The sequence below is a fragment of the Borostomias antarcticus genome, assembly GCF_949987555.1.
Source record: "Borostomias antarcticus genome assembly, chromosome: 11".
Taxonomy (NCBI): domain Eukaryota; kingdom Metazoa; phylum Chordata; class Actinopteri; order Stomiiformes; family Stomiidae; genus Borostomias; species Borostomias antarcticus.
Genome location: NC_140244.1, coordinates 15,791,703 through 15,809,787, shown reverse-complemented (window position 1 = coordinate 15,809,787; position 18,085 = coordinate 15,791,703). Strand labels below are relative to the sequence as shown.

The 18,085-nt window shown below is 45.5% G+C and overlaps 1 protein-coding gene across 1 annotated transcript; it reads right to left on the bottom strand.

Annotated features, from left to right (window-relative positions):
- Nucleotides 1-353: 353 nt before the first annotated feature.
- Nucleotides 354-2,071, bottom strand: atp5f1e (ATP synthase F1 subunit epsilon). The gene is made up of 3 exons (XM_084445399.1): nt 1,961-2,071; nt 1,399-1,520; nt 354-552 (listed from the first exon to the last, which is right to left on the bottom strand). Coding segments are annotated over exons 1-3 (156 nt in total). The 5' UTR covers nt 1,993-2,071; the 3' UTR covers nt 354-550.
- Between the last annotated feature and the right edge of the window lie 16,014 nt (nt 2,072-18,085).

The window sequence follows — 18,085 nt, the reverse complement described above, 5'->3', positions numbered from 1 at the left end:
GTTTTTAACCACTGACTGTTTTTATGACTCACACTTTACAACTGAAGGCCATAATCACTGAAAATAAGCATGTTTTCTCATGTTTACCTCTCATTGAGGGCAGAACACTTGTTCACGCGATACTCTTGGTTACGTTGCCATGGTTGTCTCTTATGTACATGATGCCTATGATGTAGTTCCTCGTGTGAAAATAAAGTCTGTTTCTGTAGAACAAGTCTTTGATGTGTCCTATCTGATAATGCTAGCAAATGCCTGATAATTTCATCTCAACTATTAACAGCTATTAATGTGCTGAGTCTGTGATATATAGCTACAGTACAGCGGTGTACTAGCTGAGACAAATGCATCACACCTCAATTTCAACAGCTTTAATGCAGTCATTTTTTTTACAATTATAAATCAAAGAAAAACAATATTTCTGTTCCATGAGGTCCCATCTGTCCACCGGTCATCTACCAGACACCATCTTCATCCAGTCAAAGAAGCAGCCATGTGACCAGGGGGCTGACCAGGCCTCACCCCGCAGAACAACAGCTACACTGAGCTCACATCCTGGGGAAGAGAGAAACCACACATGCCAGATGATTACAATACAGGCTTTGATCTCAGACAGGAAGGACATCTACTCGGGTTCAGACACTGTAGGAGCAATCTGTTGATGGCTGTGTGTGTTTCGTCCACTCATTTACTACGATAGGCTGTAGGGTTTAGATATGTATGCATATACTGGGTTTGTAGTTATATGTTAGTGCTAAGGAAGAGGTATAAACTGACAGCTTTGACCCTTCTGTGTGCCAGTCCATGCACCCGTAAATGCAATGACATAGTGATGTGACGTTCGCGAACGATCCGATTCTTTTGAACAGCTCTTTAAAACGAACGATGGGAACCAATTCGCAGTTGTGGGAGCCGTTCTTTTTTCACTCAAGCTCCTCCCTACTACTTATCTGGCGAACAGGCAGGAGGAGAGCAGCATAGCAGAGTACACGTGTGGTGCTATGCAAATATCGCATGCACGTGTTGTTGTTCAAGGTAATGAGGAGCTCTAGGCCAATCAAAGACAGGTAGTGCGTGTCTAGGAATGTGTAATGTTTAACACAAATGTCCACACAAGCCATTACCAAATGAAATTATAGCCTAATCATTATTTCAGAATATCCCACCAATAGAATATATATTGGATATCTGTATGATTCTGATCCAAATATGACCCCATCACTCCTCCCAGTGATTATTTCCCAGATAAAATGGGTCACCCGAAGGCTGGCTTTTTTTTTTAAATGAGCCAGTCTTTTGTACGGCTCTTTGAAAGGAACGGATCCCCCAAATTCCATCTCTACAATGACAATGCTTAATGTGTTGTTGGAATAGGCTGTAGCATCTATGATTTATACTTACATGCTGTTTTGGGTTTGTTGACTTTGACGCTCGTCTCGGCGGCCTTCAGTGCCTCGACTTTGAACTGCGGTTTGAGCGCCGCGCGCACCACGTTCGCGCATATCGCAGAGAAGCGAATGTAGCTGTAGAGGGCAGAGGGAGGAGATCACGTTAGCAGCATGCTAGCTAGCTGTATTCAGTCTGCACCAACCCACCGACACGAATCAGGTTTAATTACAGCTAGCTAGCTACATTCTGAGACCCTATATTCAAGTTACATGTGACAATGCACTGGCAATAACGGCAGCTAGCTAGCTCGTAGCTGGTAACAAGAAGGTCAAGACATCCCAGTGTTGTAGCTAGCTTACGTTAGCTAGTTTGCAGTCAAGTGCAGCGCTCAGCAATCCAGCTATCTTGCTAACGTATGTGTTTGATGGCTAACAGTAGCTTGCAAGTGTGTTATCCGTCATAAAACAGGCGATAAACAAATGTGAAACTTCGAGTAGATACGTCATTGAAGTAGATTAACTCACACACTGATGCTCACGGCTTTTTATATTATGTTAAAATGTCATAATACTACCTTAGGCCTGCTTGTCTCCAGTAAGCAACCATTTTGCCCGTGTTCCGCTCAAGGACAGGATGGATATGTGCGTTATGACGTAGGTTAATTCAATTCCTGCGTTGCGCCGACGTTTTTGACATCTTCTTCTTCTTCTTTTGGTTTCCGGCAGGCTAGATGCCGACGTGGCGTATTGCTGCCTTTCCCTGGCCAGACACGGTACTACACCCCTCCCAGACCCTCGCACTCTAAGATGTAGGCCAGTAGCGAACATAAAGCTTGCCACCGCCCTCCCCACCTCACACTGATGCCTCCCATGGCCCAAAAGGACCCTCAGAGACACAACTGGCTCCCCCACCCTCACCACATGAGCAAACATATCAGCCTTCTCCCTCCTGTACCTCCCGCACTCCAACATGACATGCCTCACCGTCTCCCTCCCCCCACAGCTACACAGACCATCCACATGGTTCCCCATCCGGGCCAGGTCCCAGGCCAGGCCACAATGACCAAGCCAAAGCCTGGTCATCATGACCTCCCTCCTACCCCTCCCCAGAGCGCCCCCCTCCCCCTAACACTCCCCTGGATCCCATGGAAATGCCTCCCTCTCGCCTCCACCTCCCACTCAGCCTGCCACCTCTCCATCAGCACCCCCCGTATCCTACCTCTCCACTCAGCTACCCCCACCCCCACCCCTCCTGCCATAAAGCCCCCTTAACAGCTGCATCCTACCCTACACCCCACCCTCTCCACCCAGTACAGAGCCCCACCCTACACCCCACCCTCTCCACCCTGTACAGAGCCCCACCATACACCCCACCCTCTCCACCCAGTACAGTGCCCCACCCTACACCCCACCCTCTCCACCCAGTACAGTGCCCCACCCTACACCCCACCCTCTCCACCCAGTACAGAGCCCCACTCTACACCCCACCCTCTCCACCCATTACAGAGCCCCACTCTACACCCCACCCTCTCCACCCAGTACAGTGCCCCACCCTACACCCCACCCTCTCCACCCAGTACAGAGCCCCACTCTACACCCCACCCTCTCCACCCTGTACAGAGCCATCACAAGTTCCAGGATGAGATCGGGCCTAACCCGTGAACCACCGCTCAGGCCCCCAGGGCAGCCGCTGAGTCGGAGCACACAACCACCCGCTGCAGGCACGCATGCTCAACGCAGTCCAGCGCCCACACCAGCGCCATCACCTCAGCAGTGAACACCGACAACCCATCAGGCAGCCGCCTGCCCTTGGTAAAACGCAACTGGGGGATATGGACGGCAAAACCAGCCTTCCCACTCTGGGGGTCCACCGAACCATCTGTGAAGATCTGCAAATGAGCCGCCCACACACTCCGCAACCTTTCCCTCACTATCCCAGCTGGGCCCTCCCCCCATCCCCCCAACCTCACCGACCCCAGCAGGGAGACGACCACCTCCGGCGTAGGTAAGAGCCACGGGGGCACACACGGCCAGACCACCACCGGCGCCACCACACCCAGGCCAAGCCCCGCCTCCTCCATCCAGACCCGGTTCACAAAACTCCACTTCCCTCTCCTACTACTCCCCCTCTCCCAGCACTCCTCCACCAACAGCCTTCCCTGGGTGACCAGGCCCCTTGGCCAACAGCCTTCCCAGGGTGACCAGGCCCCTGGGCCAACAGCCTTCCCTGGGTGACCAGGCCCCTGGGCCAACAGCCTTCCCTGGGTGACCAGGGCCCTGGCCAACAGCCTTTGCATTATAATGCAGAGCCAGCTTAAAGGAGTAGTAAAGGGGAAAATCATGTTTAGCCCTATTTTAAAGCAATACATAGCATTTTCTCCGGTTTTCTCGGAACTGCGCCCCCACAGGCTCTGCAAGTAAGTGCACTGTCGTACGATCGTAAAGTTATCAGATTGTCTTTTTCTTTTTCCGGCTTCCTCCTTGATGTTTCGCTTCGGTTTTCTCACCTCCGCCATGATATCATTAAGCTAAAAAACGCATGCTATCCATAGACGCCGGAATAGTTACAGTAGCTACTACTGTGTTGTTCAAGCACAACGTTGCGTATGCGCACTTCGACTGAATGCTGGGGGCGCGAGTTTTAAAAGGTAATAAATGTCAATGTATTATCTTTCTGAGTAGACTGTTTGGACGATTCAGCTTACTTTTAGTAAATCTAATTGGAGAATTAGCACCAGACATGTTTGTAAAGGTCCAAATATCACGATGTATTGCTTTAAGGTTACTTATGATCATATACAATGGTTCAGATCAAAAAGTTGACAAAACTAGCACTTTTGAGAAAGTTGATAATTGCTCTACCACCATTTAGGTCATACAATGGATGTGGGTGGGCACCTTGAAAAATCATTAAAAAACATGTTAAACTCTCGATTTCAAAGACAAGAAGCTCACCGAGGGGGTAATTGGTGTCCGTTGGTGTTCTGACATCAAATTCGCTGCAAAGTATGAATCCGGTTTTATTGATCATTTTATGAAATCCATTGACTTGTATTGACGCGACCGTTGTAGATGTGTAGATCAATCCGCAGAGGGGATTCAGGAAGCAGAACTACTTACGGTAGCTATTGTTATTGTTTATGTTGCCAGGCTATCTAGTTTGCGGAAGTTTACACACGTATGTGCTGCGACTAAATAGTTCTATGCTAAATATTTAAACCGTGAAAAATCCGTGAAAAATCATTCAAAAAACATGTTAAACTCTCAATTTCAAAGACAAGAAACTCACAGAGGTGTTAGTTGGCATTCTGACATATAATTCGCCATAAAGTAAGATTCTAGTTCATCTGGAAAGTACGGTGGCCGACGCGTGCAAATCACAACGGCAAATCCGGAACACAACGGCAAGTTAAAAAAACACAACCGCAAAGTTCAAACACAACAACAAAGTTAAAAAACACAACAGCAAGTCAGAAAACACAACTGCAAGTCGGAAACACAAATGCAATACAGAATACACAACAGCAAGAGAGAAAACACAATCGCAAATTGGAAACCACGATTGCAACTCCCAAAAACACAACGACAATAACCAGAAATCACATTAGAAATGTGTCAACCGGAAAGGGATTTACTACTTGTTGAATCTGATTGGGCAGCTATAGTGTCAATAACAGTGGGACGTGCGGGAAGCGAATACTCAAATTAATTTGAAATGATACGTTTAATGACTGGGTTTAAGAATGGAACTATTTTTCTCCCACATGCAGGAGCCTATCTTGCCTCCTGCCAGTCTGTTATCTTGCCTCCTGCCAGGCTGTTGTTATAAATAAGACGTTCTTAACTACTTGCCTGGATAAATAAAGGTTATTGATTGCTGATGAGCTATCTAGCTAGCTCATTGATGTCATATCAAATATTGGACATTTTTATCTATAGCTAGTGACCTGCTTTAGGAGGCTAGTGGCCTCTAAGTAGTTTGCACAAAACAGCTGATCAGACGTTACGATGCATAGCCAGGCTCTTGTCTATGTGACACGTAGATGGCAATAATAGCGAAAATAATGAAGATATGTTTTGAGTATATCTGTGGTGGTGATAGGATAACATTAATATACAGAGAGAGGACGAGTAGTTGTTCTGTTGTATATTATTTCAATCATCATTCTCTACAAAATAGATTACATCCTAATTCGTAGCATCATCATTCATTCATTCTTGTTCTAGTGATTTTGACGTTAGCTGGTTGGCTGGAGTAAGGGCCGACTGCTTCATGTTGAAACGCAAAATGTCGCAGCCCAGCAAACACCCCAAGGAGGTTGGTTTGGTGCAACCAGTAGCGCCAGTTGGGTGGAGTGCGCGGTTCACTGCACCCTGGTTACGCACCGTTCCTGTGGGTGGGTGTCTCTCTCAGTGGCACGGCGGCGGACCAGTATCCAGTGCGCATATTGAGAGATACGGGAGCAGCCCACTCTTTTATACTCTCTGATATTCTGCCTTTCTCTGAACAGTCTTCCACTGGTTCTAGTGTATTGGTGCAGGACATCGAAATGAGATATGTGTCGGTGCCTCTCCATCTGGTGCACTTCAGTTGTGATAGCCAGTGGAGTGTAAGGTGGCCGTGCGTCCGTCTTTTCCAATAGGTGTAAATGTTCTTGCTCGGTAACGATATTGCTGGTGGCAGGGTTATGCCTATGCTGGAGGTTTTGGAACATATCCCTCTGTTCTACAGCCTGATGTATTGGCCCAGAGCTAGGTTTCCTTAAGTGTTCCCTGTGTGCGCATGTAGCCTACCCGTGCGCAGGACTGAGTGAGGTAGTTGACTTGGTTGATACCGTGTTCGCGACTGAGTTGTCTGACTCATCAACTGCCCCAGTTCCATCTATGCCCACTTCGCCTACCGCTGACACAAGTTCTCGTAGTCAGAGCATGCTCCAGAGTAAAAACCTTGTGTCCGAGCCTGCCCAGCTACCTATGACACGCAGTAACCTGATTTCCTTACAGAGGACAGATGTTGAGTTGGCCAAGTGTTGGCAGGCTGCTCGGGATTTAGACATGGATGAGGCTACGAATAAGAATGTAATCTATTTTGTAGATGATCTCTGTTGTATATTTAAATAATATACAACAAAACAACTACTCGTCCTCTCTCTGTATATGAATGCTATCCTATCACCACCACAGATATACTCAAAACATATCTTCATTATTTTCGCTATATTGCCATCTAGGTGTCACATAGACTAGCCAAGAGCCTGGCTATGCATCGTAACGTCTGATCAGCTGTTTTGTGCAAACTACTTAGAGGCCACTAGCCTACTAAAGCAGGTCACTAGCTATAGATAAAAATGTCCAATATTTGATATGACATCAATGACAATTAGCTAGCTAGCTCATCAGCAATCAATAACCTTTATTTATCAAGGCAAGTAGTTAATAACTTCTTATTTATAACAACAGCCTGGCAGGAGGCAAGATAACAGACTGGCAGGAGGCAAGATAGGCTCCTGCATGTGGGAGAAAAATAGTTCCATTCTTAAACCCAGTCATTAAACGTATCATTTCAAATTAATTTGAGTATTCGTTTCACGCACGTCCCACTGTTATTGACACTATAGCTGCCCAATCAGATTCAACAAGTAGTAAATCCCTTTCCGGTTGACACATTTCTAATGTGATTTCTGGTTATTGTCGTTGTGTTTTTGGGAGTTGCAATCGTGGTTTCCAATTTGCGATTGTGTTTTCTCTCTTGCTGTTGTGTATTCTGTATTGCATTTGTATTTCCGACTTGCAGTTGTGTTTTCTGACTTGCTGTTGTGTTTTTTAACTTTGTTGTTGTGTTTGAACTTTGCGGTTGTGTTTTTTTAACTTGCCGTTGTGTTCCGGATTTGCCGTTGTGATTTGCACGCGTCGGCCACCGTACTTTCCAGATGAACTAGAATCTTACTTTATGGCGAATTATATGTCAGAATGCCAACTAACACCTCTGTGAGTTTCTTGTCTTTGAAATTGAGAGTTTAACATGTTTTTTGAATGATTTTTCACGGTGCCCGCCCACATCCATTGTATGACCAAAACGGTGGTAGAGCAATTATCAGACTTTCTCAAAAGTGCTAGTTTTGTCAACGTTTTGATCTGAACCATTGTATATGATCATAAGTAACCTTAAAACAGGGCTGAACATGATTTTTCTCTTTACTACTCCTTTAACTCGCCGCAACCTCAGGAGGGCCCGCGCCATTCTCAATCCCCACCTCACCAGACAACGCCCCCCCAATCCTAACCTGAATCACCCTGTCCCTCAGAAATGCCCCAATCCAGTTCAACATGCGCCCCCTGACCCCCGCATCATACAACTTCACAAGAAGGCCCTCCTTCCACAACATGTCATAGGCCCTCTCAATGTCCAGGAACACTGCCACCAGGCACTCCTTACACGCCATGGCCTTCCTGATATCCAGGTCAAGAGCCAGAACCGCGTCCATAGTACTCCTCCCCACCCTAAAGCCACTCTGGACTGGAGCCGACCTGCCCCCATGCCGTAACGCCCTACGCAGCTCCCCCATGGTAAAGAACAGAGTACAGGGGTCCCCATTATCCCCACTCACCTCCAACTTACACCCCTGACCCCTCAACACCTCCTCCCTCCTCCTAACTACATCTACCCCCACATTCTCTCGACTATGGACTGCCTGGAATGTCTGGACACACATGCTGGCCTTCTGAGCATCACACATAGCCACCACACCCCCCTCCTCCAATACTGGCATAGCCCTACGCCTACCAACCCCCAACATGCGCCGGACCGCAGCCCACACCTCCCCCACCGAGGTTTCTGCTCCCAGTGTCCCACAATACCTCCTCCAACAATCCCGCTTAGTCCCCTTGATCACCCTCCGGGCATCAAACTCCTCCCACCTCCCCCTACTATAATCCCTCTGCCTCGGCCTCCCGTCCACCTGCACCAGCAGGGACTGCCCAAACCACATATAAATCAGGAAGTGGTCGCTCCCTACCGTACACCTGTCCATAACATCCCGCTCCCCCTTCCCTGCCACGACTGCCGTCACCAGAGCAAGGTCAAGACAAGATACCCCCGCCTCCGACCCAACCTGAAGCCGCATAGGCCTACCATCATTCAGGCATACCAGCCCACACTCCCCCATGAACTCTTCTACAACCACCCCATTACGGTCCATACCCCTGCTACCCCACAACGGGTTATGCGCATTGAAGTCCTCCACCGTTTGATTGACATGCCGTCCTTGCCCGGTAGGTACCGCCCCTTAGAATTCTGTCAGAATATGGGCATAAGTGGGCCTAGTTGTTGAATTTGTAAGGTCAAACTCAAACTGAACTTGTACTGCACTGCATAGTGCAGTCACACACCTCATACACGATTGAGTCAAAAGTCTCTGTTTCTTGTACATTTCTGTAACCCTAGGCAAGCTTCACCCCTGGCTCCCCCACCAAGTCAACTGCACGACAACAGTTGTAAAAGCGCACACACACTTTTATTATTACAAATACCAGTTATTATTTATTACAAAATTGTACATTAAAGGTATAATATGTAATATGTGGATTAAAATAAACACAAAAAAACAAAACATCCATAGGGCTTTGCGAAGGCTGCAGAGTAAAAGTATTTTCCATAAAAAATTATATTTTGTCTGAAATTATTACATTATGAAGTTTTGACGGCCCGACAATGACACTCTGTTGATATCATACCAGCCAATAATATTACAGCGTTGGTACTGCGCGCTGGGTTGCCAGGTACTATTCTAGCTTCACCACTGTGAGATTAGCAGTAGCCAGCTAACGTTATACTTCCATGAATTAGCAGCATTATAGATGTTGGTTAGGATCAAGTGTGTGTGCGACTATAAAACGGCAGCTTTTCCGTCCAGTTCCGCTCACTCTTTTCAGCTAAACGTTTGGTAAATTGGCAGAGTTTCGTCATCTTGCTTCTCCGCCTGAGCCCCGGCGAACCGTGCGATACGAATCTCAAAAGCTCAGTGACCGAATAAGGAGCAAAAGTCGGATAAATATCGGGCCAGCCTCCTCGTTGGACGGAGTTTATGGAGCTTCATGGGATAAAGTTGCATGGTGACATGGCTACTTTTCTACTAGACCGATAAGCTAGCTAACTAGCTATCGTTATCTTTCTTGGAATCTGCATAGCCAGACCTAACGTTATCTCCACACTACAGCATCTAACATTACTTATTACATGGCACTCTGAAATACTTGATTGTGATTACTGATTAGTGTAACATTATGTTCCTCTCGGAGTGCATTCTCTGGCATTTTGGCAACCAATACGTTGTGTTGTTGCAGTTCTTATCTTTAGACACTAGATGGGGGAAATAATCCACATATTACATATTATACCTTTAAGTGCATGCCAAGGAATTAAAAGGTGTGGCATCGTGTAGCGCCTAGGGATTAGGTGCACCGAGGAGCAATTTTTTTAACAGCCGAAAAACGACTGCCCTGCTCGAAATGAATGCTGAATCTCGCTGAATCTACCTTAAATGTAGGCAATATAACTACTATGGATACTTCAAACATTAATAGCCTACTTTTTAGAGTCAGGTGATATTCTCTCAAGTGTCAGCTGGTAATCAATGATAACTTGCTAGCCTATTCTGATCGTGTGCCTGTGACTCAAATGTGATATACTATACATGCTGACCTGATGATAATATAGCATTTTACTAAGAATAATTTCTTAAACGTATAGTTATTCCATTCAGACAGAACACATGAGTTGATGGGGGGACAGTCATATTATATATTAGGGGTGTGCCGGGAGCCCACTATTTGTATTTGTATTTGACAGCTAATTATTCGGATTCGGATTCGGAAGTGGGCGGGGCTTAAACCGTCGGTTCAAAACGGTTTAAACTGAGGGGAATTTCTTTGAGTCATTTCTTTAGTCTAATATTAATTGCCATTGCAATTGCTGTGCTTTCAACGCATCAGAATTGCTGTTTATATATATTATTATTATTATTATTATTATTATTAACTATGAAGTATAATTCCTCATCATCATCATCCTGTATGTTTTTATTTGAACAAACTATGAAGTGTCAGAACCCCACCACCACCCTTAACTGGAGGACATTCTACATTTAGTTAGAAACTGGAAAACATGTTTCTAAATCAAAATATAAGTCCTCATAGCAACTTTGCTAGAACATCTATAGTAGGCTAGCTCTATTTCTCCTGTGTCATAATATCTAATATATTATCTGCAACCATGTAACACAGGCAGCGTGGTGTACTAGTAATGGTTTTCACAAACCCAGCAATAAACATGTATTACTATAAATATAATTGAAAAGATAAACATTTTACACTCAAACCAATAAACTAAACTCTAAACTAATACACTCCTATGTTGTAGGCTTTGTGTTAGTGGACCCAAATGACTGGACTCAGGGAGGTGGAAAAAGGTGAAACCCAAAATGTGTGATTTATTGAGAAATAGTAGTCCTGGTGGCCGTGACACTATGAGAACATTGTGAAAACTGCCACCCCTAATTGGAGGAATTTGAACAGGCAGATTTATATTTATTTTTAAATCATTACAAATAAAACTGTTCTCTCTTAAGTAGGCTACCGTATGCCAATAACTACATCATAATTAACCTAAATTAAAACAATAATTAAAACAAGAAAAATCAAAGAACTCTGGGTAAAAATATATCTACTATACTCTTTCTCTCATTTAAATTTCTCCAAGTTGTATTTGGTAAAGACAAGCTCCTCCACATGTGATGGGAGCAGTCTAGAGCGATGGGGAACCACAACATCTCCTGCTGTACTAAACAGATGCTCGGAGGAGACACTTGTTGGGGGACAGGTGAGGTATTTCACTGCCACATGAGCCAGAGCTGGCTCTGTCATCATCTTTGTTGACCAGAAGGTCACTGCAGGATCGGAGGTCAGTGATTCTGTGGTGGCCTCAGCTAAGTAGCTCTCAACGATCTGGATGGAGCTCTCAGCAGCAGATGAGGCAGACTTGCCCTTTGGGTCTGAAAGTTTATGCATAGCCCCCCAAAAGAGGCTTTTTGGCTCACTGATCTCATCAGAGGATGGTTTGCCAGTGGCAGCTTCAGGGACAGGTACCCCAGAAACATCATCCATTCGATGCAACTCTCTGTCCACCTCTGAAGCAACATCTGCCTTGAGCCTGTTAAACTCTGATGGTCTGAGTAGTGACTTGGGCAAACTCTTAAACCAGGGATCCAGGAGGGTAGCCTTATAGTAATGACCCAAAGGGTCATCAAAGACCGTCTGAAAGCGGTCATCCAATGTGGTCACAAGTTTAAGAGCCTCTGGCTGACCACGTACTGCCTCATCCCTCTTTAAGTCTGTCACTGTAGCCTTAAGAGCCTGCACGCAAGGGATCACAGATGACAGGGAAGCTACATCCTGGCACACAGTATCTGTTGCCTCCTCAAATGGCTGTAGTATTTTGACCGAGGACTGCACCAGGTCCCACTGATGGTGTGACAGTGCACCTCCCAGATCCATCTCTGCACTCATGGCAACCAGTGCCCTTCTCTGCTCCAATAGTCGTTGAAGCATGTGGAAGGAGGAATTCCACCTAGTGGACACATCATGCACCAAAATATGCACGGGAAGGCCGAGCTCTTCCTGGATCTGGTGAAGTTTGTTCACAGCTTTGTTGGATCTATGTACAAACCCAGTTATCTTGCGAGCAATCACTAGCACATTGGTCACTCCCCGGATGTCTTTTAGAGCACACCACTAAGTGGAGTGTATGCGCCATGCACCTGATGTGCACATAGTTACCATCAGCCACTGCCCTGATCATGTTGGATGCATTATCTGTTACAAAATACTCAACAGAAAATATCCCTCCCACATCATCCCTCCCTACGATCCGATTGTTGCTGACGAATGACGACGACAATATGCTCGGCACCAACAACGATCGTAGCGCAGAGAATGTGAGCCGGAGAATAGCCAGTCTGCGCGCTGGCCTGTGCGCATGCGTGCTGGAGCAAGTGGGGAAAGGCGTGTAAAGATCATATTACAGAGGCTAAAGACCCCGTATTTGAAAACCACAACAATGGCTCGCGTTGAGGAATCTCAACTGTCGATTCATCCAATCTGATTGATGAAAACAACCGTTTAGCGGCCGAAAATAGATTTTGAGAAACTGCATTCTCGGTGCCCCGATCACCGTCATTACATGGATATACTGGCTCGCGCTGGATTTTAAATTTCTTCTACAGGCCTCCGAACTACACAAAAGTGATCTTGGTGAGTCAAACTTCTTATAATATGTCGTAAATAAGGTCCAGGTTGTCAAAAACGAGCATTGCCCTTTAAGGGCCGTCCCAAACCAATTAGCGCGGAGTGCGCTTGGAGTGCGAGTGGGCTGTCGATTGGCCCAGTCCCAATGTCCACCCTTGCAGACTCACAGACTTAAGGGCGCGCTCCCGCGAAGTCCGCGAGGGCTTAGGGGTGTCCCAATGTCAAATCGGCAAGTGCATGAGGGCTCTCTGGCAGACATTTTGAGCCCTTTATGGCCCCTTACCGTAAGTCTGCACTTCTGCAGACTTCGCCTAAGGGAATTACCCACAGTTCATATCGTTGTGACGTGAAACACGGGGTTACCTGAACAACAGCCAAAAACAAGCACGGACAGATCAACCAACCCTAATGTTCACGTTACAAAACAAAATATGTTTTCATTTTTTCAGCTGGACTTGCTTATCTGCACAAGTAGCCTTATAATTATTTTGGTTTCATTATTTTTAAGTATGGGTTATTAACCCCATGGGTTTGTATAATGTGATGTGTAAAATGTAGGCTATGGTTATAAATTACATCGATTTCTGTTGCTCTAAATCATATGATTTCCCAGTTAAAAGCAGTATGACATTAATCACCCATTTCGGTGCAGTGTTCTTTGAATTGAGATTTCCAACATGAATATGGAAAGAGTTGTGAGGTGCAGGAATGTGTATACATAATATATTATCCTTCTTAAGTAAATACCTTTGGATTCATCACAAACAAGAATCACAGGCAGTAATGTAGTTCGCATATCACCACAAAATGAAATGATTTCAACAAGTTGAACAGACATGTTTTGAGGGTAACACAGAGTTCGGATAAAGGGGATTTGACTCAGCACAAAATTAATTTACATGAAGGCCTACAAGAAAAACATGTAAAATTGAAAATTTGATAAAAAGCCCCACACCCACAATAGTAAGAAATGTGTTTTCACGTCAATGTAATGTGATGTCGCAAGTGCTGTCCCATTCCTTTTTATACCAATTCGAGCCCTTGCAGCCTCTCGCACTCAACCACTTTACCAGGTGACGTCAATAAGTCTGTGAGGGCTCAGGGCTTGAGGGTTTAGGGGGGACATTGCATGGAGGTATACCAAACTGGAGACGGCATTGAAAATGGCTGCCTATTCATTTCAATGAAAGTTGCTCACCGGCGCATGAAGCCATTTGACGTAGTGGCCAAAGCCCGGTATTGCAAGTCACGGCATGCGGCCCAAGACCCTTATTTCCCATGGTTTGTGGATGATGATAGATAGGGCTAGAAAAGGAAAACAACATTTTTCTCGGTATCATTCAGCATCAGAGACCAATCTAATCAATATAAACTTTTAATTCAATGGGGTTTTGTTTGTTTTTGAAGCCACCAATACCTGTAACGAGCCCATTTGAAACATGTGCTGTGCACGAGCCTCGGGGACGCTGGTCGCGCGTTCGTGAGTCCTGCGAGCTCGGGAAAGCACGTCACCATAGGAAGACCCGCCCTACTCTGCCTCTGATTGGATAGGAAGTCATGTAATGACGTTGGCTAACATGCTATGCTTCTAGCAATGAAGCTGCTATGATGATGCTAATCATAGATATGAACGTATGTCTATGATGCAAATGATCATGACATGTGGTTACTTTAGGACATCGTTGGAAAAGATCTAGAGGGTAAGTGGGTCAATGTTGAATAACTTAGCTAACATTATCTAATGTTACATTTCTTTATATTAACATCAACTATATTGATAGGCTAGCTATGCTAACGGTAGCTAATGCTAACGGCTTAGGGTTAACGTTAGTTAATGCTAACGTTCTCATGTATTTCAATTTTAACATAATGTTGAGCATGATCAATGTGACATTGTTCATACATTGATTACAGTCTGTAATCTGGCATTATTTAGCTATAATGGGCTGATGCTACTATATAGCATTTGCCACATTATACATCAAATTAATCAAGCATAGTGTTATTACCTGAAGGCATTATTACCATTGCAAGTAAGCATGCCATGTATATGCCATGCCTGGAAATCAAATTAATAGTGTAATTCTTCCCCATCATAGCTCATTGTACACTGATATAATCATTCTCCTTGCCTTTGCTAATACTCATCTCTTTTATCAAACTTTGTGCTAGGAAAGAAATCTGGCTGTGATTCGGCGCTAGTGCTCATCCAGGCTGTTCCCGCCTGGACTCCTGCAACTCCCTACTTGCTGCCATCCTGCAGCGTTGGCCATCAGACTCCTGGAGAAAGCTGCTGCTGACCTGGTGTTCAACGGCCCCATGCTCTTCCACAAAACTTCCCTACTCCGTTCTCTGCACTGGCTCCCTGCGCTGTCCCATCCAGTTTAGGACTGTGGTGCAAGCCTACAGGGCAAATGAACAGCTCCCTCCGACCTCCAGGCTGTGGTCAAGCTCTGCTGCCTTGAGGTGATTGGTTCCCCAGTTGCTCCAAGCCCCCCTACGGCAGATTGGCGTGGCCATGGCTTTTTTCTGTCCTGGCCTCACAGTGGTGGGAACTGTCCACTGATGTCAGTACAGCAGAGTCGCTGCCCATCTTTCGCCGCATGCTGAAAATTCACCTGTTCAAGATGTGCCCTGGACCCTTCCTTTTAACACCTATTTTATTTGTTCTTGTACTTTGTCTTTAGCAACAGGTTAAGCTCTTAGACGCTTGTTTAGAAAGGAGATGCACTTATGAGTTCTAGCGAGCAGTGGTACTGTAGTGAAGCTGCAGTGTCACTAATGAAAGACTAATGGGGTGCACCTGAACTGGGCCGCTGACAGAGGCTCTGATCACCCTCGGCTGGACTTGATTGCTGAGGGGTGGACTAAGAAAGCAGAGCCAGTCGGCAGTCTGGGGAGCGGAGCTTCATTTCCGTCAGGGCAACTAGTCTGACGAAGCAATTGTTAACTTGCACTCACGGGAGAGGATAACATGCCTGTCTAGCCCAGCTTAAACTATGCGCCCATGTACCAGTGTGCCGACTCAGGGTGATATCTAGTGTGTTTGCAATTGAGTGTGCCTGCCTATACAGGGTGATCCAGTGTGGACTTGATTGATGTTGCACATGGGCGATTGGAACTAAACTAACCTTGCGTTGCATTTGTCTTTCTCTCTCTGGCTCTATCGTGTCCACTCTGCTGGCGCTGATGGATGGGTTGGACAGTCAAGGGGAGCCAGTGGTCCAGTTCCTGTTCATGCTTGGTTGTTGCCTACTCACCTTCCCATCTCCTGCATCACCTGACACCTGTCTCCACTCTGCCCAGCTGCACCTCATTACTCTTAGCATTAATACCAGTCAATTTCCCTTGGTTCTCTGTAAGATCATCCAGTCATCTACCAAGTCTGCTCAGCTCTTCTGTCTGCCATATTTTAAGTTGTTTATTGAAATTGAGTTAAAGTAGTTTGTATGGGTCAAGCATCCTCCAGTTTGTATGACTCAAGATCTGTTTACTGCTGTAGGAGCCAATTCTTTATGTTATCCTTTTTGTGATGTTAATTGTTCATTGGTGTGACGTTAATTTCTGTTTAGTGTGTGTGCTCCCTCTGCAGGCGAGGATGCCCCTTAAAGGAAGTGCCAAGGCCTAGTAGTGTGGCTTTTGGTTGGGAAAGCACACAGTCTTTAGACCTTGCAGCTCGTTAATACCATACTTGCTTGCCAGTGTTATATATGCTTATTATTTTCGTAACGTGAACAGTATGCTTTCATTTTGAACATCAACCTGGAACAATAAATCAAGAACATTTTTATTGCAACCCTCATCTGGACATTCCGTTTTTATGCAAGTGTCTACTATAGCCTACCCAGCCAAACCCAGGGTGATCTACGCACAATAAGAACTAAAATGTTGTAGTCACTACATTAGTCTAAAGACTTGCTTTGGATCCTTGGATTACGGGGGTTTCCAAGGAAATATGGATTTCGGAGAAACAGCGTGGCACCAAACAAAGGACAATGGAGGACTGAACTAGAACGCTGAACACCAATGCATTGCGCTGGAGCGGTATGTAAAATTGTGAAGTTTCATAATACTCCAAATGCAAAAGTATGCACTGGAATCGCAAGATTGACTGTTATTTCGTTCAAATTGGATTTAAACTGGATTTAGGATCACTAACAGGCGCGGATCTATGGGTGGGCCTGGGTGGGCCTAGGCCCGCCCAGATTGACAGCTGGCCCACCCAGTCAGATTCATGAAAAAACATATTTTTTATAATAAAATAAAAATAAAATATTTTTAAATTTTAATTTCACTTACTACCTTGAATGTGAATAGTTTTGTCTTGGAAATGATTAAAAGTATGTATTAATACTAATAATATTCAACTTCCTCTCTTACGTTTACATTGCGTTAACCGTCTTTTTCGTACTGCGTAAGTTAACGTTACCTGATTGGCGCCGGCGGGCAGTTGTTCAGTGTGCGCGCTATGATGGCTAAACAGCTAACATTGACCCGCTTTCTTAAAAAGCCACGTCTGGAAGAGAATGAAAGTTTGGACCAGGCCTTGTCCAAAGACAGAGTGGAGGATCGTGGTGAGATGTGTGCTGGTCCTGGGGATGAAGAAGGAGAAACGGCCACAGCTTCAACATCTCGTGAGTGTAATGCTAACGTGAGCATAAAAGCTGAAGCTCCACCGAAGCGACCCACATTGCCACCGGCTTCTGAAGAGGAAGTTCCACCGAAGCGACCTTCACTGCCACCGGCTTCTGAAGAGCTAACTGGTAGGCCTACACCGTCAGAGACTTTTCTCCGCAACAAACCGGATCAAGACACGCCTGAGATCATCAATGTTGACTGGACGCTTGAACAACCTGACGCTTCTGTCGTTTGAAAGAGAACTAACAGATACCTTGGATCATGACGACATCATCAGTTTCTTCAATTCAAAACCCAGACGACTCCGCCTTCCCTGCAAACACGCGACGTCAGGTAGACGTTCAGATCATGTCTTAATAACGTCCGTCGGTCCAGAACCCCATTTGTACGTCTGCTGGACCCCTAGATATTCAAACGTCTGGCTTGGACCCCTCTAAGACGACTGTGGACGTGCAAAACGGGTTCAATATTTGAACATCTAAAAAAAACATTCATTCTGGCTCCTAATTAGATGTCTTTGGACGTCCGAAAAAGACAAAAAATACATCTAAAAGACGTCTTTTAGACGTGTCTTTGCTCAGTGGGTTGTATAACCAACCGATAAGGTAGGCCATGGTTTCATATTTTAGTCTGGCCCGCCGTGGCATGTATGTTTATGATTGCAGGCACCCTCTGTGCGCGAGGGAGTTATGAATTGTGACAGGCTAGGCTATTGGCTATTTAATTTGTGTTTGTATGATTACAGCCCGCCGTGGCATGCA